Source organism: Callospermophilus lateralis, chromosome 11, assembly GCF_048772815.1.
Source record: "Callospermophilus lateralis isolate mCalLat2 chromosome 11, mCalLat2.hap1, whole genome shotgun sequence".
Lineage (NCBI taxonomy): Eukaryota > Metazoa > Chordata > Mammalia > Rodentia > Sciuridae > Callospermophilus > Callospermophilus lateralis.
This window is the reverse complement of record NC_135315.1, coordinates 32,949,012-32,971,615: the sequence shown is the minus strand read 5'-3', so window position 1 is coordinate 32,971,615 and position 22,604 is coordinate 32,949,012. Positions and strand designations below refer to the sequence as shown.

The 22,604-nt window shown below is 33.6% G+C and overlaps 1 protein-coding gene across 5 annotated transcripts in view; it reads left to right on the top strand.

Annotated features, from left to right (window-relative positions):
* Trim37 (tripartite motif containing 37) overlaps positions 1 to 22,604 on the top strand; it is a 190,459-nt gene that overhangs the window by 26,846 nt on the left and 141,009 nt on the right. For all 5 annotated transcript variants that reach the window (XM_076869753.1, XM_076869752.1, XM_076869755.1 and 2 more), the window contains 5 exons: positions 594 to 661; positions 11,332 to 11,456; positions 17,373 to 17,423; positions 19,130 to 19,211; positions 20,174 to 20,250. In XM_076869753.1, the coding sequence (XP_076725868.1) occupies positions 594 to 661; positions 11,332 to 11,456; positions 17,373 to 17,423; positions 19,130 to 19,211; positions 20,174 to 20,250 (403 nt within the window). The remainder of the gene's footprint in view (positions 1 to 593; positions 662 to 11,331; positions 11,457 to 17,372; positions 17,424 to 19,129; positions 19,212 to 20,173; positions 20,251 to 22,604) is intronic.

Here is a 22,604-nt window from a genome sequence, read left to right as displayed (position 1 = left end):
AGGCTCTATGAGACAATAAACAATAAAAAGAGCTGGGGATATAGTAGCTTAGCTGTATAGTGCTTGCCTAGCATGTGTGAGGCCCTGGGTTCAATCCCCAGTACCAAAAGGATAAAAAAAATCTAGAGAAATTAACATTTTTACTTAAAGTATATTGTAATTGTACTTCTTTTTTTTAATGTTGGAGGTGGAATCCCAGGCTTTTATTGTATGTTAGGTGAATTTCATACCCCTAAATTGAATTTCTTCTTCTTTTTTTTTTTTTTTTTTAATTAATTTTTATTGTAGGTTGTTCAAAACATTACATAGTTCTTGATATATCATATTTCACACTTTGATTCAAGTGGGATATGAGCTCCCATTTTTACCCCATATACAGATATGAATTTCTTCTAAAAGTACTTCAGATTAATTCTAATTCTATAATGTTAATTTCAATCCTTTAAATTCTAGGAAAATCTTTAGAGTAGCCGTAATAAAGAATTTTTCTGTACTTGAAATGGATTTGTTTTTATTGAGTATGCGTTTGGAAGTTAATTTCTTTCTCAAACCAGTAATGAGTTCAATATTGATGTTTTGCTATATTTAAACAGGTCAGAAGACATCTCTAACCCAAGAAACGGAGCTGTTAGAATCCCTTCTTCAGGAGGTAGAGCACCAGGTGATGAAATATTAAATGTAATGGTCTTTATCCATTTTAATCCATATTTCCTTTTTTTTGGTACCAGTGATTGAACCTAAGGGTGTTTATCCACTGAGCCACATGCCCTAGTCCTTTTCTATTTTTTGTTTTGAGTTAGGGGTTTTGCTAAGTTGCTTAGGGTCTTGCTGACGGCTGGCTTTGAACTTTGGATCCTCTTTCTTCAGCCTCCTGAGTCTCTGGGATTACAGGTATGCTCCACTGTGCCTAGCTTTCCATATCTCGTATTACAAGTTCCTTAAAAAAAATTTTTTGAGAGAGGGAAAGTTATGTTTGATCCATTTTATTGTCTTTCCCATTCCCATCCCACCTCCCTTCCCTTCATTTCCCCCTGTCCAGTCTGATGAACCTACCCCCGCCATTGTGAGTCAGCATATTCGGCCTTTGGTTTTTTGGGATTGGCTTATTTCACTATGATTGTCTCTGGTTCTGTCCATTTACCAGCAAATGCCAGAGTTTCATTCTTCTTGGCTGAGTAATATTCTGTTGTGTATATGTACCACATTTCCTTTATTCATTGATCTGTTGAAGGGCACCTGGGTTGGTTCCATAGCTTAGCTGTTGAGAATAGAGCTGCTATGAACAATGATGTGGCCATGTTGCTATAGTATGTTGTTTTCTTCTTTTTTTAAAAGTATTTTTATTAGTTGTAGATGAACACAATACCTTTATTTTATTTATTTATTTTTATGTGGTACTGAGGATCAAACCCAGTGCCTCACACATGCTAAGCATGCATTCTACCACTGAGCCACATAGTATGCTGATTTTAAGTCCTTTCAGTATAGGCCCAGGAGTGGGATAACTGGCTCAAATGATGGTTTCGTTCCAACTTTTCTGAGGAATTTCCGTACAGCTTTCCAGAGTTGTTGGACTAATTTGCAGTCTCACTAGCAATGCAGGAGTGTACCTTTCCCCCCACATCCTCACCAACACTGTTACTTGTATTCTTGATACTTGCCATTCTGACTTAGTGAATGAAATCTCAGTGTAGTCTTAATTTTCATTTCTCTAATTGATAGAGATGTTGAACATTTTTTTCATGTATTGTATTCCTTCTTCTGTGAAGTGACTTGTTCAGTTCCTTTGCCCATTTGTTGAATGGGTTGTTTGGGTTTTTTTTTTTTTTTTTTTTTTTAATATATCCTGGAGATTAGTGCTCTGAGGTGCAGGTGACAAAGATTTTCTTCCATTCTCTAGGCTCCCTCTTCACATTCTTGATTGTTCCCTTTGCTGTGAAGAAGTTTTTTAGTTTTGATACTGCCCCATTTATTGATTCTTGATTTTACTTCGTGTGCTTTCAGAGTCTTGTTGAGGAATTTGGTTCCTAAGCTGACATGATGGAGATTTGGGCCTACATTTCTTCTGTTAGGTTCAGGGTCTCTGATCTAATGCCTAGTCCTTGATCCACTTAAGGTTGTTCTATGTGGGGTGAGAGATAGGGGTTTAGTTTCCTTTGGTTATGTATGGATTTCCAGTTTTCCTAGCACCATTTTGTTAAAGAAGCTTATACTGTCCTTGATCACGTTTCTCTCTCTAATCAAGTATCGATTTTTTGTTGTTGTTGATAAATTTGCTTATTATTGAGTTATATAAATGGAATTACACTTTATGTACTCATCTTATGTGTAACTTCATTCAACAAAATTAGTATTTTTAAATTTTTTTTTTTAGTTGTTGATAGACCTTTATTTTATTTATTTATATGTGGTCCTGAGAATTGAACCCAGTACCTCACACATGCCAGGCAAATGTGCTGTCATTGAGCCACAGCCACAGCCCCCAGCAAAATTATTTGCTGTGTGCATCAATAATTATTTTAGTGTTGAGTAGTATTGTATGTTTATTTTTCCATTTAATTCCTAATGGTCATTTGACATAACTGTAAACCCTGAAATCCAGTTTTTGGTTATAACAAAGCTTCTATAAATGTACATGTCCAAGTCTTTACATGAAAGTGTTTTTTTTTTTCCCTGTTGGGTGTGCTTATGGCTCTATCAAAAGGTTGATAAATCATTAATTTTAAAAATAATTGCCAACAGTTTTCTGAATTGTACCATTTTATATTTCTTTTTCTTTTTTTTCTTAATATTTATTTTTTAGTTTTCGGTGGACACAACATCTTTGTTTGTATGTGGTGCTGAGGATCGAACCCAGGCTGCACGCATGCCAAGCGAGCGCACTACTACTTGAGCCACATCCCCAGCCCCTATTTCATATTTCTAACAATATTATATGAGAGTACCAGTTTCTCCACAATACTGCCAACACATGATATAGTTAATTTTTTTAACTGATGTCCTGGGGAGTGTCTAATTGTGGTTTAATTTATTTAGTTTTGTGATTTATTTGCCTCATGACTAATGATCATAAGCTCCCTTTTTAACTAACTTACTATTTGTGTATCTTTTTTGTTGAGGTGTCTGTTCAGATCTTTTGTCCATCATTTTATTGTCTTGTTTTTTTGATTTTGTTTTCAGAATTCTTCACATAAAGTACTAGATATATGCCCCGTATCAGATAAATGCTTTGCAAAGATTTTCTTCATCTCTATGTTTCATTTCTTAAGTGTCTTGTGAAGAGCTGAAATTGTACTTTTTTTTTCTTTTTTTAGTTGTAAATGGACACAATATCTTTATTTTGTTTATGTGTTTTTATGTGGGGCTGAGGATTGAGCCATTGCCTCACATGTAGTAGGTGCACTACCATTGAGATAAAACTCCTGCTCTGAAATTTTACATTTCTTTTTAAATACCTTTCTTTAATTTATTTTTATGTGGTGCTGAGGATCAAACCCAGTACCTCACACGTGCTAGGCAAGTGCTGTAACCCTAGCCCTGAAATTTTACATTTTAATGAATCTAATTTATCAATTAATATGCTCTTGATGTCATATTGTCATATTTAGGAAATCTTTAGCTCATGGCCAAAGGTTTTCTCTTGGAAAATTTGTTATCATAGGTTTTTATATTTAGGCTTAGGTAGTGCCTTTTGAGTGTTTAGTTGTAGTTGGACACAATACCTTTATTTTATTTATTTTTATGTGGTGCTGAGGATTGAACCCAGTGCCTCACATGTGCGAGGCAAGCGCTTTTCCACTGAGCTACAGCCCCAGACCATTTTTGAGATGAGGTTTTGCTAAGTTGCCAAGACTGGCTTCAAACTCAAGATTTCTTGCCCCACCCTCCCAGTTAGCTGGCGTTATAATCATGCATCATCATGCCTGTCTTCAAATTCAATATCTTGTATAGTTATAGGGCAGTAAATTCACATTTACTATTTTCTCTTGAGTGAGCTTTGGTAGTTTGTGACTTTCAAGGAACTATTCTGTTTCATTTGAATTTATTGGCATGAAGTTTATAATTTTTTGTTATCCTTTTAGCAGTTTTAGACTCTTAAAGATGTCACCTGTTTCTTAATTTGTGTCTTTCTCATTTTTTTCCCAATTGTTCTGGCTAGAAGTTTATGGGGTTTTACTGATGTTCTCCAGAAACTAGGTTTTGATTTTAATTTCTTTTTTTTTTTCTATTATGTGGATTTTTGTTTTGATCTAATTATTTCTTCTGCTTAGTTTTAGTTTAATTAATTCCTTTTTTTCCTAATATTTTAAGATGGAAGCTGAGATTATTGATTTAAGACTTTTCTATTCAAATATTTTCTTTTAGGCCTATGAAGTCTTCTTAGAAAATATTCTTTAGTTGATTTCTAATTTAATTTTATTGTGTATAACTGAAATCTTTTTAACTTACTCTTTGAATTTTAGCATGTTTTATTTTCAAAATACAGTACATCCTAGAAAATGTTCTGTGCACAGTTGAAAACTGTATTTGCCATTTTGGGGTGGAATGTTTTATTGGTAGTAATGAGGTCAAGTTGACTAATGATCATTACTACTATATTCTTTCAGACTTTCTATGTACAATAATAATCTGAAAATAAATAATAAATAATAATCTGAAAATCCAAATTCTAAAGTGTTCCAAAAATCTGATAGTTTTTTAATTCAAATATGATGCCACAAAATGGAAAATTTCATGCCCAATCTCATGTAACAAATTGTAGTCAAAAATGTGTGCACTAAGAATAGTTTATAAAATTACTTTAGGCTATGAGAATAAGGTGCTTATGAAAGGTAAATTTTATATTTAGACTTGGGTCCTATTTCTAAGGTAGGTCCTTATGTTTATACAGGTATTTCAGTATCTGAAAAAAAACTAAATTCTGACATACTTTTTGACCCAAGCATTTTGGCTAAGGAATATTCAATTTGTGTTTGTATTATTAAATATTGGGAGGAGATATTAAAATCTTAAACTGTAACTTTTGATTTGTCTACTTTGTTAGCTTTATCAGGTTTTGATTAATAACTATCTGGAATTATTATGCCTCATTATAAGGTACTGGGGATTGAAGTCAGGGGCACTGGACCACTGAGCCTCACTCCCAGCCCTATTTTGTATTTTATTTAGAGACAGGGTCTCACTGAGTTGCTTATCTCCCTCACTTTTGCTGAGGCTGGCTTTGAACAATCCTTCTTTCTCAGGCTCCTGAACTGCTAGGATTGCAGGCATGTGCCACCTCTCCCCGCTGATAATCTTTAATTTTTGATTGGGATGTTTAGGACATTTGCATTTGGTGTGCTTATCGATATGATGAAGTTTTAGTCTTGCTATTAGTTTTCTATTTGTCCCATCTTAAATTTATACACACACACATTAAAAAAAAATGTTTATTTAAGTTGTCGATGGACCTTTATTTATATGCTGTGCTCAGAATCAAACGCAGTGCCTCACACATGCTAGGCAAGTGCTCTACCACTGAGCTACAGTCCCAGCGCCCATCTTATGTTTTGGATCTTTTTTCCTGTTTTTTTCTTTTTAAATTAAATATATTTATTTTTTTGTAGTTGTAGATGGACAACATGCCTTTATTTATTTATTTATATATTTATTTGAGAGAGAATTTTTTTAATATTTATTTTTCAGTTTTCGGCGAACATAACATCTTTGTATGTGGTGCTATGGATTGAACCCAGTGCCTAACATGGGCTATTATTTTGTATTCTTATAAACAGAATATATAACGCAGATCCTGATATAAAATTTTGGTAAAATCACTATCATAGTGATTTAAAAATATAAACTGATAGCCCCAACTAATATTTATTTTATTTAATTAATTTAATAATCAATTAAATAAGTAATTTTATTAATTAATTGATAAGCTGAGGAGGCTGGCTTTGAATTTGTAATCCCCCTGCTTCACCCTCCCACCTCACTGGGAGGTGGTGCTGAGGATTGAACCCAGGTCTCACTAAGCATACACTCTACCACTCAGCTACACCTCCAGTCCCTCAACTAATATTTTAAAAAGAAAATTAAGATGTGTGATCTAAAATATACTTATGGAGTACTGAATCCTAAAATGAAAAATGTATTTGTGTGTGTGTGTGTGTTTGTGTGTGTATATTTATACACATACATGTATATTTTTTGGCTGATTCTAGAAATTGAACCCAAGGCAAGGTGTCACATGTGCTAGACTAGCACTCTTCCATTGAGCCTCTTCTCTATCCCCGAGAATATATATACTTTTCAAGACACATCGAACAAATTCACCAACTGATCATGTAGTAAGGTACATGGAAATGTGAGGAATTTTCAGAAGTTAATATAAAAAACATTTTCTAAAACTAAAATATAATTAAAATAGGCATAATACTTTAAAAATCTAAAATATTCTTTAAAATGTTCAAATATAACTCAATTGTTATGAGTTAAATCACTGTTGAAAATATAAAATTATTAACATGCCAGCCATATGTAAGGGATATGTAGAAGAAAATTAATTCCGAAAAACATGTATTTATTTATTTATTTATTTTTAGGTACCAGGGATTGAACTCAGGGGCACTCAACCACTGAGCCACATCCCCAGGCCTGTTTTGTATTTTATTTAGAGACAGGGTCTCCCTGAGTTTGCTTAGCAGCACCTTGCTTTTGTTGAGGCTGGCTTTGAACTTGTGATCCTCCTGCCTCAGGCACCAACCCCCACCCCTCGTCCTCGGGATTACAGGTTTGTGCCACTGAATCCAACTAATTATTTTAATAAATTATAAATAAACGAATTGTTCTCAACTAAAGAATCCAGGCAAGCAATAAGAATATGGAAGCATAAATTGGGAAGAAATGGTGAAGATAGATGAAATTAACACAAAATGCCACAAAGTAGTTGAGACGAACAATATAATTGAATCTTGGGAAAGAAATGAGTTAAGTGAAAGTTTAATCAGGTTTGACCAAGAAAAATAGTCATCTTACAGTATAGTGGGAGGGAAAACTGGGATAAAATTGCAAAGGTAGAAGAAATTCGAAGAATAAAAATATCTTTTAAGTAGTTATATAAAGTATTTATACCAGGCTCTGTTCTATTTGCTTTGCACATTATGAGCTACTTCATTTAAGTAGAATCCAAAGAGGATAATTTTCCAGAAACTTGTAATTAATGAAAGTGACTTAATATAATTTAAGCCAGTAAGTGTTAAGTAAATTGTTGATAAGTCTCTTCCAAAATACATCAAATCCAGATTAATAGAAAGTATTTCCCAGATTTTTAATTATCTGTTGGGGAAAGTTTGATCAGTGGGTACTAAGTTACAGTTTGATAAAAGAATAGTAGGGTGACTATAGCATTCCTATACTGTTTATTTCAAAAAGTTTAAAAGAAGATATTCTCAAAGTCTTAAACAAAAAGATAAGTGTTTGAGGTGGTAGATGTGTTTAAACTGATTTAATTATAACATAATTTATAGACATACTGAAACTTGACATATCACTTTTACATTCATTTTTTTGTGATTTTATGTCATCTGTTAAAATTTTTAAAAAGTAATCCAGGATTGCCTATTGGCAATACTTCTTACCAGGAGTCCTATTTATTGAATTGAGAAAAGTACAATATAAATACAGACAGGAGCTGGCACCTGCCTGTAATCCCAGTGGCGTGGGAGGCCCCAGGCCGGAGGATTGCAAGTTCGAAGTCAGCCTCAGCAACTTAGAAGGACCTAATCAACTTGAGACCCTGTTTCAAAATATAAAAATAGCTATAGATGTAGTTCAGTGGTTAAAGTAAATATATATATATATATATATATATATATATATGGAAAGGAAAAGATAGTACTCTTCATGTGCAAAAAGTATGATTATCTATGTAGACAATATATTAACTCTTAGACCCTCTTTAGTGAGCTTTGTTGCACATAAAAATCAGTTGTGTTCCTACATCAGGAATAACTAGTTAGAAAAGTTATTTGAAAAAGATTTTATTCATAATAGCAAGAAATACTACTAAAGGATCTGTGCATAAATCTGACAGATATTTAAGATCTTTGTAGAGACAATTATAAGGTAACAAAACAGCTGAATGAAGAAAAATACTGAGTCTCATTCTCAGATGTACATTTTTTATTTGTGAAATGAGATGTGTCATAATTAAAGGTTTTCTTAATGGCATATAACATATAAGCATGCTTAATAGTCTGTTTTACTAACTGGGTATGATGGCATGCTTATGATCCCAGTAATTTGGAAGGCTAAGATGGGAGCATTGCAAGTTCTAGGAGAGCCTCAACTTAGCATGACACTGTCTCAAAAAGGACTGGGGAATGTAGTTCAGTGGTAAAATACTCCTTGATTCAAATCTTAGTACCAAAACCAAAACAACCCCAAAACCAAAAGATAGATATATGACAAAGATGCAGAAGGGTGTTGTTTTCAACAAATATTGACAGTTATACATTGGGCAAATAAAATTAGCTCTTCATCTTAACTCTGATAAGAATCAGTGCCAGATGGATTAAAGACCTAAATATGAAGAGTGAAATTTGATTTTTCTTGTTCTTTTAAGAGGAGAATATCTGATATAGGGAAAGGAAAGACCTCTTAAGTCACAATAGGCACAAAATATAAGGAGAAAGACTTAGCTATGTTAAAATTAAAACTTATTTTGAACAAAACAATCTTTAAAAAATAGCTTGATGAGCCACAGATTGGGAAAAGTTATTTGTCATTCCCAAAACTGAATTGGTATACAGGATTTATAAAGAAATACAACTCTGGGATATGGATGTAGCTCAGCAGTATAACACTTGCTGTGAGGCCATGGGTTTAAATCCCAGCACTGCAAACAACAACAACAACAACAACAACAACAACAACAAAACTAACAACCCAAACTATAATATACAGCTAAAATAATGGTATAAAAAGTGATCAAGGATATGGATTAATATACAGAAGTGGATGCTGGGTGGCAAGCAAATGAATTTCACTGATAAACTAGGAAACATTTGGTAAAACCATAGCAAAATGCTTTCTAACAACCATTAGATTTATAAAAATTTTTAAGTAAAAGAACAAATGATAATATGGATATCCCAAAGGGAACTTATTCACCTTTGAGAGATTTGCATAAATCTGTTGGACTGTTTTGGAGAACAGGTTGTTAATATCTGCTGAATCTATTGATATGCTTCTACCAGTAATTCTAGTCTTAGACTAGTACAAATTGTCTAGGAGCTATGTACAAATGTCTTTACTCTAAAGTTAGTAGTGAAGGCTAGGAAACAACATAAATGTGGATAAAGGATTTTTGCTATTTTCATACAAAGGCATTCTTTAGAACTCTTGAAATAAGTTGATAAATGTCACTACAATTCAGTCTTTGAAGTCAATATTGAAAAATGTACGGTACACTGTGATACTGTGGATATTTATGTAAAGTTGGAAAGCGCTCAGAACATTTTTTATGAATACACAAACACATACACACAGTTGTAGAAATACATATGTGATGATAAACTTCAGTTGAAGGAGCAAGTTGCTTAGGAATAAGTGGTATCAAGGGAGGATACACATAATAAGTATTCAATAAATATCTAGTGAAAAATATAAATTAAAACTTTTTCTATATATGCACATTTCAGTGATTAAAAAACATACCTTAAAAATCAGAATTAGCTAACATTCAGTGTACATTAGATTGTTTAAAGTAAGTTGTTCAGAAAACATCAATGACATGGGCAATGCTTGATACATAATAATGTAAAGGGAAAAATATGCATCTGCTTATTTTTTCTTACCTTTTGACTTCTAGTATGTTGATTGATCCAGTCCCTTAATCATATGTCATTATTCTTGGTAAAACCAAGACTATAAAATCTTCATTTATATCATGTGGTATTATTCTTTATGAGCTATTCAAACTGTTATTCAAAAGATGTTAATTCAATTGTAGTGTGTTGTGTTAGCTTTCTGTTGCTAAAGGAGGAAATTTATTTTGGTTTACAGTTTCAGTCTAAGGTTATATAGCCCTGTTTTGGGGCCTATAATAAGGCATTATGGTGGAAGTTCACGGTGGAGGAAACCTTTTTACCTCTTAGCAACTGGGAAGGAAGAATGAGAGAAAGGGGTTAGGGTCCCATTATCCCCCTTTTAGGCACACCCCCAGTGACCTAACTTCCTTCCACCTCTTAAAGGTTTTTCCTAATATTTTCATAGGCTGATGACCAAGCTCTTATCATATGGACATTTGAGACCCAAACCATATATGAACATCATTCATATGGAATTTGATAGTGTATTAGTTTGCTGGGACTGTATAGTAAAATAATACTGCCTGCCTCGGAGGCTTAAACAATGGAAATTTAGTTTCTCATAGTTCTGGAGGCTTTTGCGCCTGTAACATAAATTGGGTGATTGGGAGAGAGACAGTTCATTCCTTAATAGGTTATGAAACTGTTTTCACATAAAACTTTGTGATCTTTACAACAAACTGAATGAAAGAAGCAGTGGTAAATATTATTTCAACTTTATGTATAAATAGACTTAGTCATGTAAGTACTCATTGGCAGAATTAGAACTCCAAACTCTTTGTTGAATACAAAAATTAGTGGTCTTTTAACTTATGCTTATTTTTACTAAAGTTAGGTTTCTCACTTTTTAAATATTTTATATATATATATATATATATATATATATATATATATATATATATATATATATACTTTTTAGTTATTGAGGGACCTTTATTTTTATTTATATGCAGTGCTGAGAATCAAACCCACATGCTAGGCAAGTGCTGTATCACTGAGCCACAGCCCCAGTCCCAGATTCCTCACTTCCTACCTTTGAAATGTAGTAGTATTTCTGGAATTGATATAGGTTAAGTAAGGGGTGTGTGTGTGTGTGGGTGTGGGTGTGGGTGTGGGTATTTTTGTTTTATATCTTAAAATTTCTATTACCTACAATGCCATTGAAAAAATGCTTGCTTTTTATAGGCTTTCCACTGTACCAGTGTGGAAATATATTTGTAGTTGTTCAATATATGCTTATCCTAAAATATGAGGGGAGAAAAATGGATTCAAATCTTGATTCAACCACTTTATATTAGAATAAAAACTTACATCCTTTGAAGATTGAGAATTCTCAAACCCACATTGATTTATTTTTATTTTTCTCTCTCTTTTGGGGGGGTATATAACTAGATTAATTTCTAGTTCTTTACTAAAAATTTCGAGGTGCCATTGAATAGTGATTTTGTTGGTTTAGATAATTCTTTTCCTCACACAGTTGCGGTCTTGTAGTAAGAGTGAGTTAATATCTAAGAGCTCTGAGATCCTAATGATGTTTCAGCAAGTTCATCGAAAGCCCATGGCATCCTTTGTTACCACTCCTGTTCCACCAGACTTTACCAGGTATGACAGTTTTTAGATTTCATTTTCATTTGATGTTTGTGTGCAAAGATATACACTTGTTTCCAAAGAATAAATCTTCTTAAGTCTATATAGCTTTATAAGATGCTTTTTATAATGTGATCTCTGTTACCCATGTAAATCTGGTCTCAACTCAATAGGTGGTACCCACCAGTAATCCCAGCAGCTTGGGAGCCTGAGGTAGGAGAGTCACAAATTTGAAGCTAGCCTCAGCAATTTAGTGAGGCACTAAACCATTTGGTCAGAATTTAAAAAAAAATATATAAGGGATGGGGGGGATATAGCTCAATGTAATGTCCCCCCCTGTGTTCTGTCCCCAATACAAAAAATAAAATACAATAGACTAAAAGAAACAAACAAAAAGAGAGTGAATTAAAAACTTTTTTCTTGAATCTTTTATTTATCTTTTGACTTAATTTGTATCTTGTTAAACAGAATTAAGAAGTGGATAAAATGTCCAATATGACCTGGATCTTCAAAGATAGTGGGAGGAAACTATTGCAGCAATTGCAACCTGTGTATGTTTCTAGTGTTCATCTTTAAACTTTTCTTAAAGCATATTTTTTTATCATATGTAGAAATACACTATTTTTCTTAACACCAATGCTTGAGATTCTGTTGAAAAGTGTCAGTGCTAGACCATACCCCAGTCCATTTGAAACGAATTTTCTGTGTATTTATTAGTTGGCTATAAAGTCTTGACAAACTTTCAGGGTGGCTTAAACAAAACAATTTACTTTCTCACAGTTTTGGAGTCAAGAAAAAGTATCAGAAAATTCAGTGTCTGGTGAAGCTTCTGAAGGAGTAGGCATTTGTGTTCACTGTCTTCACGTGACTTTTTCTCTGTTCACGCAAGGAGATATCAGTCTCTGGTGTTTATTCTCCTTATGTGGACAACAGCCTTATTGGATTTGGGCCCCACTTTTACCTCATTTAGCCTTAATTACTTCCTTAGGCCCTAATTCCAAGTCACATGGGGGTTTAGGGATTCCATGTAGGAATTTGGGGTGACAATTCAGTTCATTAACTTTAGGTACAGATTGACACAGTTTGTTCTTTTTAAATCTTAGTTTATTCATAAAATGAGGGCCAATGTTTCAGATTAATATTTTGGTATACTTTAGAGGTGGCTTATGAAAAAACTATCATGTTTTTCTTGCATGTTGAGGAGAGTTATGGTTCATTTAGAAAACAACTCTTGTTATAAAAAAAAATTAATTTTTTTTTAACTCACTTTCCTTTTCTCTACAACACAATGCTTTCTAATGGCCATAAGGCATACATTGCACTGGAGTATATGGTGTAAACCAGGGTTTTTCTACTTTGGCATTTTTGACATTTTGAGTTGGATATTTTGTGTTATGGAGGGAGTTTCCTGTGTGTTGTAGGATGTAGCACCCTCTTGCCAGTAGCACTCCAACATTATCACCTTGCAGTTGTAACAAAATGTTTCCAGACATTGCCAAATATTCTCTGAGGGCAAAATCACCCCTGGCTGGGAATTACTGGTAAATGCACTTGTTCCTTATCCTAGATGGATTTTTAAGGATCATGAGTGGGGGTCCCATAGTCCTATAAACAGAAAGGCAAACTTACTGATATGCAAGGGAAGTCTTTGTTTCTGATTAACAAACCTGATAAAACCAGGCAAGGTGACATTCACCTGAAATCCTAGATATTCAGGAGCCTGAGGCAAGAGGATCACAAGTCTGAGTTCAGCTTCAGCACTTTAGTGAGATCCTGTCTCAAAATATGAAAAGGGCTGGGGATATAGCTTACCAGTAATTACCCTGGGTTCAATCCCTAGTACCACCAACAGACAAACGAAATACCTGATAAAATAACATCAAAGCACTGAAAAATTTTAAAAGTATTGGGTATTTGCTATCATTAAATAGGTTTGGGTGATTTAAGAATATTCACCAGGGCTGGGGCTGTAGCTCAGTGGTAGAACGCGTGCCTCGCATGTGTGAGGCACTGGGTTCGATCCTCAGCACCACATAAAAATAAGTAAAGATATTGTGTCCAGCTACAACTAAAAAAAAAAATATATATATATATACATATATATATGTATATATATATATTTTTTTTTATATAGATATATAAGAAAGAATATTCACCAATGTCCCAGTGCTTCCTCTATTTAACTGTGTGGTCACATTTCAGTTTCAAAGGTACTGTTTTCCAGTCTATGACCAGTGGAAGAAAACATAGCTTTTAACATTTAGATTGTTTGGGAAAATTCTGCTGCTGCTTTTCCTCTTAGTTTTCCCTCTCTTCCTATTCCCTTTTCTTTCCTCCCTTCCTCCCTTTCTTTCTCCCTTTCTCCCTCCCTTCCTTTCTTTCTTTTTTTTCTTTCTATGGTGCTAGGGGTCAAACCAGGGCCTCAGTGCATGCTGTACCACTAAGCAACATCCCCAGCCCTTAGAAAATGCTTCTTGAGCACCCTAAGCAATATTAATATCATAGTATAGTTGGAAAACCACTGATTCAGGTAAATTTCTATCCTGTTACCACTTTCAACAGCTTATCAGGCAAGCAATAGTGCTTTCCAGTGTGATAATTAAGTGGCTTCCTCTCTAGTAATGCCCACCACCTTTTTGGAAATTTTGGCTTTTAGCTTAACTCTAATTTTTATTGGAGACTTAGTTTACTATTGCAATATACAGGAAACAGAGGTGATCTCTTGATAACTTGATCAGCAAAGAAGAGATGGCCAAATAAAAAAGACTGGCATTTATTGATGTTAAGTTACAAATCAAAATTTAGAAGTGCGAAGCAGTGATGTTTTAAGCTTTGAGATTGAGACTGGATTGTCTTTAGTTCTGTTAGTTAATGTTTGGTGTTGAAGCCATTATGGAGATGAAAAGGTGCTAGCACTATTGTAGGTGTTAAAGAGGAACTAAAAATATCAGTCAGATATTCCACATTAAGTAGTTAAGAATTGTTTTTTAAAAATCAAATATTTGTACTCATTTATATATCATTTTATATCAGTTCTGAAAAGAAGTCAGGGTAAAGACTGGAATGGTCAACAAAAGTATAATCTGGAAAAGAATTGGGAAAGGCCTTGAAAGATATGTAGGATTTTGTTGGAAAGATGAGAATGGGTATGCATACATAAATGAAAATATGGATATGATAAAAGCTGTTATATTCGGGGGACAGCAGGGAATAATCTTAGCTAGAATTTGAAAGGTTATTTATTGTTGGGGCATAATGAGAAATAGAACTGTTTAGGTGTCCTTAAGGAGAACTGAGAAGAGAGAATAGTATAGCTCTGAGTCCATAGAGATTATAAGTTTCTGGGAGAATGGTCAAGTTGGGAGGGAGAACCAATTTTTATGCAGCTTGATTTATTTCCTTAAGGGAATAAAGTGGATACTTGTCTTCTCTTTCCATCCTTTATTCATTAAGTTAGGAGGAGGTCATATTTCTAAAGATGCACAACTCATTGGCTTGCAAATTACTGATTAGATTTATCGTTCCATTAAAGCTTCTTAGGCACTAATTGCATTATTTCTGCTAGAAAGCATATGGAAATCATAGAAAGCATAGAATGGATTTGAGGCTACTTCCCCATATTCTGTGAAGATGAAGATTGACATCATCACGAGATGAATCCATTCATAAAGAATAGTCTATGTTTGTGAGAGGAGGTATAAAATTATGAGGAGAAGATATAGCAATGCATTATGTGTAGACTGAGAATGGTATTAAAGATAACCTGAATAATCACAATTTGGAGTTTTAATAAATAGTTAAAGGTGGAATAGACCATTTAGCTGTAGATAAGGCTTTGAGTATATAGGTAAAGAGTGCAAAATAAATGTTTGAGCAAATGTTTCTCTTCATGATCTGACAGCAAATATTTATAAATATTTATTCAGTGAATATTTATTTAAATATTTATTTAAATGTTCCAAGCATGTGTTAGTAGAAAATGCAGTAGAAGAGCCGTTGTGATTAATGAGTTAGGGTTTAGTGAGAGATGACTGCAGCAGTCATAAAATGTGATGACTGGTAATAGAGGAAGTGTATGCATCCTGTTTTATGCTATCTCATTGCACTAATTTGATATAGTGCTGTTTGTGTCTGCATTTTTCCTGAAAGGTACATATGTAGAAGTATATTGCAATATATTGGATTGACAGATCTATTTTCTGTGCTCTGAGTGTGATCATTTTTTCCTCATCTAGTGAGAGCTAGACTACACTGTAATATCTTGGTTAGTGAGTTTTGGCAACTGTAGTCTTCATCCTGTAAACTTTTTCTTAGATCATTTTCAGTTGACTGGGTCATCTTCTGCTGTTTATATTCTGATAAACTCTTTTAACCCTTAGTGGCTGATGAGGGCTGGGGATGTGGCTCAGTGGTAGAGCCCTTGCCTTTTATGTGTCAGATTCTGGGTTTGATCCTCACCACAGTGGGATAATGGAGGTTGTGTGTGTGACAATGATAGTCTGGATTTAAGGTAATAACAACAAAGGAACGATATTATACTGGATGTTGAGGGCATGATTGGAGGAAACACTACGTAGCTCATCAGATTGGTTGAAATCTTTAGATACTATGAGGATGATCTAAATATAGGCAAACTGACCAATACTGTAAATTACATAAGATTATAGCCCAAAACATACCACTTTGTGAACAAATTTGAGGACTTCATTGGGAAGATTTCTTTAGACCTCTGATTAGATTTGTGGTTCCATTAAAACTTCTTAGGCACTAAGGGCATTATTTCTGCTAGAAAGCATATAATGGGGAGACCTTAGGGCTGACTTCCACGAATATCTGACTTCTAAATCACTTACATGAAGGGGATTAAAGATCTAGGGGTGAAGAATATGAGTCAGGTAACAATTGACCAGGGATATGAGTGCTTCACATAGTCAATTTGGATAGTAGTTTTATAGTTAACAATTGCAGGGCAAAGTACATCTTCTTACTGTGAAAAAGATGTGACCTATTTAGCTGAATAAAGAATAATTTATTTTTTATCAATACTGTATTTTCATAGGGCAAATCACTAATTTCTTTAGGCACTATCAGTGTGACAATGTTATTGATGTGTCCCTATCTTATTTTGGTCAAATTTTTGATGAATTGACTTTAGAACATGTATCTGAAGATATTGTGAAATGGCTTTCAGTTTGTTGTTTTGTTAAACTTTTTATCAAATTTATAGTGTGTATTAAAACACTGTATATGATAGGATTTTTATAATAAATGGTGCTTTAATGACTTTTGAGGTGTTCTAATGAGAGTACCACAAACCATCCACATGATCTAAGGGTAGTTACCAGCAAAATGGATTATCTCATATCCCATCTGCTATAGTTATAGTTAAGTTCTCTTTGGAGGAGATAGTATGGAACTAAAGTTGTTTCAGGTAAATTTGCATTACCAAGAAAGTATTATTATGCTAGTCCATCCCATTTATCTCCTAAGTGATTAAGTATTATGTAGGTTTATTTACTAGTAAGTAGTCTCAAAGTATATTTAAAGTCTATTAATATAATTTCTACAAAGTTGTTTTGAAGGAATTCTTTGGATAAATTGTGATATTTTTAACTTTGCTATTTCTTTTCATTTCTAAAGCCTGTTTATATTTGTTTTATAATTCAAAATTGTAGCCTAAGCACCAATTTCTTTCTTTTTCCTATTTTCTTGAGTATACTTTTTTAGTCTCTTTGTAAAATTTAAAAACTTGGTAGTTTTAGGAATTCATTTAATATTATACTTAACAAGGATTTGGAAATATCTCATAGGGACTAGTTTAATAAAGTTTTAAGGTATTATTGAGGGACTTTTTGTTTTTAAACTAAATGAAATTTTAAAGTTGCATATTAAGCTAAATTTTTTTTTTTTTTTTTTTTTGCTTCTTTTTAGTGAATTAGTGCCATCTTATGATTCAGCCACTTTTGTTTTAGAGAATTTCAGGTAAGAGTTTTTGCAACTTTGTTTTTTTTTTTTTTTTTGTATGTATACATAAGGAAAAGTCAAAAAATGTGATTCTTCAGTAGGATAGAGATGGGTGATCTGTGTTACTCAGATTAATAATCTTAGAAGAAATAAGTTTCCTATTAGAAACATAGATGGTGGTCTCAATTGTTCAATATCTGAAATGCTAGGACTGGAAGTGTTTCAAATTTCAGATTTTAGAATATTTGCATATGTTTAATGATGCAGAACGTAAGTCTAAACATGAAATTCATTTGTTTTATATATATACGTTATATTTGTAGCATGCAGGTAATTTTATATGGTATTGTTAGTGCCTTGTGATTTGACTGCAACACATCAGATGAGGTGAGGTGTGGCATTTTCCACTGTAGATTCATATTGGAGCTCAAAGGTTTCAGATTTTGGAATGTTTTGAATTTTAAATTCTCAGATTGTCTATGTTCTACCAAGACTGATAAACATTTTAAAGAAGAGAGTCTACTTAGCTTTTGCTAAAGTGCGGGGCCAGAAATATAGAAGTCAGTGATCCCCCCACCTACCCATCCTACAAAACAAAAGTGTTGGGGTCCATTTGTTTCAGCTCAAAAGTGAGAAATTGCCCATAAGAGGCTATTATAAGAAACTTACAGGCTTCGTAAGTTGCATGTTAATTTTATTAGCCTTTGCTGTTTTTAGTTTAGAAGCAAAGATTCAAAATCACTAAGATCCTCAGGGACTTGTCTTCAAGGGCAACATGAAACTAGGAACTAAAAATATAAGGTCTTTGGGAAAAGAACTTGGAGTAGGCAATAACATCAAAATAAGGTTATACTGCTGGGTGCAGTGGTGCATGCCTTATTCCCTGTGACATGGGAGGCTGAGGCAGGAGGATTGCAAGTTTGAGGCCAGCCTGTGTAATGTAGCAAGGCCCTGAGCAACTTAGTGAGACCCTGCCTCAAAATGAAAAATAAAAGGATTGAGAATAGAGCTGATTTGGTAAAACACACTGGGTTAAATATACCCAGTACCCCTTCCCCCCCAAAAAGAGGATTTCCCCCATCTAATGTGTTTTTTCTTATGGGATAATTTTGTGGCTAAAGCATAGTCTCTAAGAGGTTTTCCCTATATACATCAAGGTTTAGCAGGTTATTCTCTTGTTTTTCCATATTAAAAAAGGATAATCATATTACACAGAAGTGGGAAATAAATATTTTGCTTTTCTTGATTTTTGTTCAGTGCTGGGATTGAACCCAGGGCTTTGCACATGCTAAGCATATGATGATCTACCATGAGCCATGCCTCCAGCCTTTTTGGGGAGTGGAGTGGAGGGATGATGAAAGACTGCTTATTGGGAGAGGTGGAGTGGAGGGATGATGAAAGACTGCTTATTGGGAGAGGTGGAGTGGAGGGATGGAGCAGAATTAACTTCAGGAAACTTAATGATACTTTCCTTTTCCCTTGAATGTCACAATTTCGTTTTTACTGAACTTTATAGATATTGCTGAATATTTCACTATTAAATTTTCTCTTATTTCAGAATGTAGATATTATCTAAACTTAACAGTGAAATCTTGACTTATTCAGTTGCTGTCTATGAGTTGTTCAGGATTTCATATAAGTAACTCAAAGAAAGTAGTTGGTTTTTAAACTTATTGCCATTTTTACAGTTTTGATCTTGGGATTTGGTTGTTTTTTTTCTTAAGCACTTTGCGCCAGAGAGCAGATCCTGTTTACAGTCCACCTCTTCAAGTTTCAGGACTCTGTTGGAGATTAAAAGTTTACCCAGTAAGTTTTTTATATTTCTAATTTTGAAACCAAAGATCATTTATTCTTCTATGGTGTATTAGTTTAATGTTTTAATGGAGTAAGGAAATTAAAGTAATGATGATTTTGTTTCTTTGTGGGATACATTACTAAATCTGTGGAAAAACGAGTTAAGTGTGGATATAACAAATCCTGAGACATGATTAAATTTTATTTCTGGTTTGTGAAAGAATTATGCTTAGAAGAAATATTTAAAATTCTTCTTTTAAAAATGCTTTAAAATATTAAAACAGAAAACTATAAAAACATTTGCTGATGGTGAATTCAGGATTTGACCCATATATTTTCTTAAATTGGCCCATGAATTTTTATTTTTTTAGGCTGGTTTTTGTGAAGAGTTCTGTGTATGTTAAACCTCTTAACACTTTTCAGACTTGTTAATCCTTAAGTTGTATGCCTTGATATTTTCACTTTTAATGTACAGAAGTTTAAAACTGTTATGGACTCAGGCCTGTTGGTGTTTTATAATTTATTTTATTGCTTTTAATGTTAAAAATATTTCACAATTCAGATTTAAGAGATTAAACTGCATTTTGTTGATCTTACTGTGCCATAAATTTTTTTGTTTTTTTGGTGTTTGTTTTTTGCCTTCAGTTTGTGGTTTAATTTTTTTTTAAATTGATAAACATTTTTTATTTGCATAACCTTGTTTTTTTAAGAACTTTATTCTTTTTTAAATTTTATTTTTTAAATTTTTTTCTTGTTAGTTGTACATGATAGTCGAATGCATTTTGACACATTGTACACAAATGGAGCACAACTTCTCTTTTCCATGGCTGAACATGGTGCCAGAGTCACACCAGTAGTATAATCATACAAGTATATAGGGTAATAATGTCTGTCTCATTCCATCACATCCCCACATCCACTCCTTCCCCTCACTCTCCTCTGCATAATTCTAAGTTAACCTTCTTGTTTTTTAGGATGGAAATGGAGTTGTCCGTGGATACTACTTATCTGTGTTTTTGGAACTCTCAGCTGGTTTGCCTGAAACTTCCAAGTAAGAGTTGTAATAAAATAATAACTTTAAATGTGTACCTATCTATATCTCCCTAGCAATTTTCATTTATTATTTTTGTTAATTGCTTTTTTTGTATTAAGATGTACATTACTATGGAATCCTCGGCACAGTATGATGATATTATGAATAGTTTTAACTGTTTTCTCTCATTTAAGAGTATAAGGATTTATACTCTTAAATTTATTGGGAATCCCAGAGTTTTTCTTTATATGTGCTATATCTGTTGTTATTTTCTGAATTAGAAATTAAAACGGAGAAAAATATTTAAAAAATTTAAAATTCATTGTAAAATAAGCCTATTGCTTATTAACATAAACATTTTTTTTTAATGAAAGTGGCAATTTTCCTAAACAAAATATTTATTGTGAAAATTTCTTGCTTTGCATTTTTGGAAATCTCTTTACTGTTTTGCTTAGCTGAGTTGGGTATGGTGGTTCATACCTATAATCCCAGTAACTGAGTGGAATGAGGCTGGGGGATTGCAAGTTTGAGGCAGGCCTCAGCAGTTTAGCAAGAATGTATCAAGATAAAAAATAAAAAGGGCTATGGCTCAGTGGTACAATAACCCTGGGTTCAATCCCCATTATTGGACAAAGAAGACAATGACAACTGGATTCTCCCATTTGCTTCTATATTTAATTTCTTATAATAAGCTCTTTTGATTGAAATATATATACATAAAATTTGGCCTCACAGATTTTGAATACACTTAGTTGGAAAAATTTGAAAATGAGATATAATTCAGAAACCATAAAATTCACCTGTTAACAAATGTACAAGTCAGTGATTTTTTTTTAAAGACCTAGAGTTCTGCAATCATCAGTTATATCCAATTTCAAAATATTTTTATTACCCTAAAAAGAAACCTTGTAGTCACTTCCCAGTTTCTTTCTGCCTAATCCCTGGCATCCACTAATCCAATTCTTGTTAAGGGGAAACATTATAAAAAATAGTTTTATAATTACTTATCTTCTTTAATGTAATACTCAATCTGAAAAAGCAGTAGTTTGTTTAAATGTTACCTGTGGGGCTGGGGATGTGGCTCAAGCGGTAGCGCGCTCGCCTGGCATGCGTGCGGCCGGGGTTCGATCCTCAGCACCACATACAAATAAAGATGTTGTGTCCGCCGATAACTAAAAAAAATAAATATTAAAAAATTCTCTCTCTCTCTCCCTTCCTCTCTCTCTCTCACTCTCTCTTTAAAAAAAAAAAATAAATAAATGTTACCTGTGATGTGGAATTAAGAGCCATATCAATGAACTTTTTTCCCCCTTATTATATAAAATCTGTGAACTCTGGTACAGAAGATCTGTTTGTAGCTAACATGGAATAACAGGGATGGGATTTACCCCTTTCTCCTGCAACAACCCCAAAAAACCCAACATTTTCTAGATTAGGGAACAAATGAAGCAATTCTCAAGAAATAAGAAACAGATTAGTTCTTTGATTGCTCTGTCCTATAGCCATGTGTGTTTTCAGGCTGCAACACAAGGATGGGTACCTGAGGTAGAATCTTGTAGACTTTTTAGTTGAGGAAGTAGTGCTAAGAGTTTAGGACATCCAGTACAGCTAGAATGCATGGTACAGATTACCAGAGAGGACAGAGCAGTAAAGCCACAGAAATCCAGAGATTCATAGTGGGTTCACCTTGACTATTCAGCAGAGTACTGATTAGGACATTCATGTGAGGCAAATGCCAGAATTTGGAAAACAACTACCTGAAAGGATTAGAGGGAATAATTGAGTACCTGATGCTTACACAGAACTGGCACTATGCTTACTTCCACCAACCACAGTGGAAATACTTAAAATTAATGGGACATTGGGTAGTGTACTGAAGAAAATTTACCCTAAGTAGCAAGGAACAGTTATCCCTAAAGTGAATAATGCTCTGCATTCACCTAATAAATGACTGCAAGACCCAAAAGGATCAAATTGTTTCCAGGTAACTTAACTCCATCCTAGAATGAAGCTCAAGAGAATTTACAAGATTATAAAAGTATCCAACATTAAAAAAAAATTATTTGCAGTGTTTGGTGTGCAAAAAAAGATATTAATGAGTATGCAAATAGGCAAGAAAACATACTTAATAAATGAGGAGGAGAATCAATCAATTGAAATCAGGCAAGAACTGACAAAGAATGATGAGAGAAAGACATTAAGACAGAATTGTATTCCATTTGCACAGTTAAGTAGAGATGTGGAAGACATAGAAGACTCAAATTGAACTTCTTGAAATTGAACTATTTGAGGTCACAAATAGACTGGATGGAATGAATGTAATAAAAGATATTGCAGGGCTGGGTTTGTGGCTCAGTGGTAGAGTACTTGCC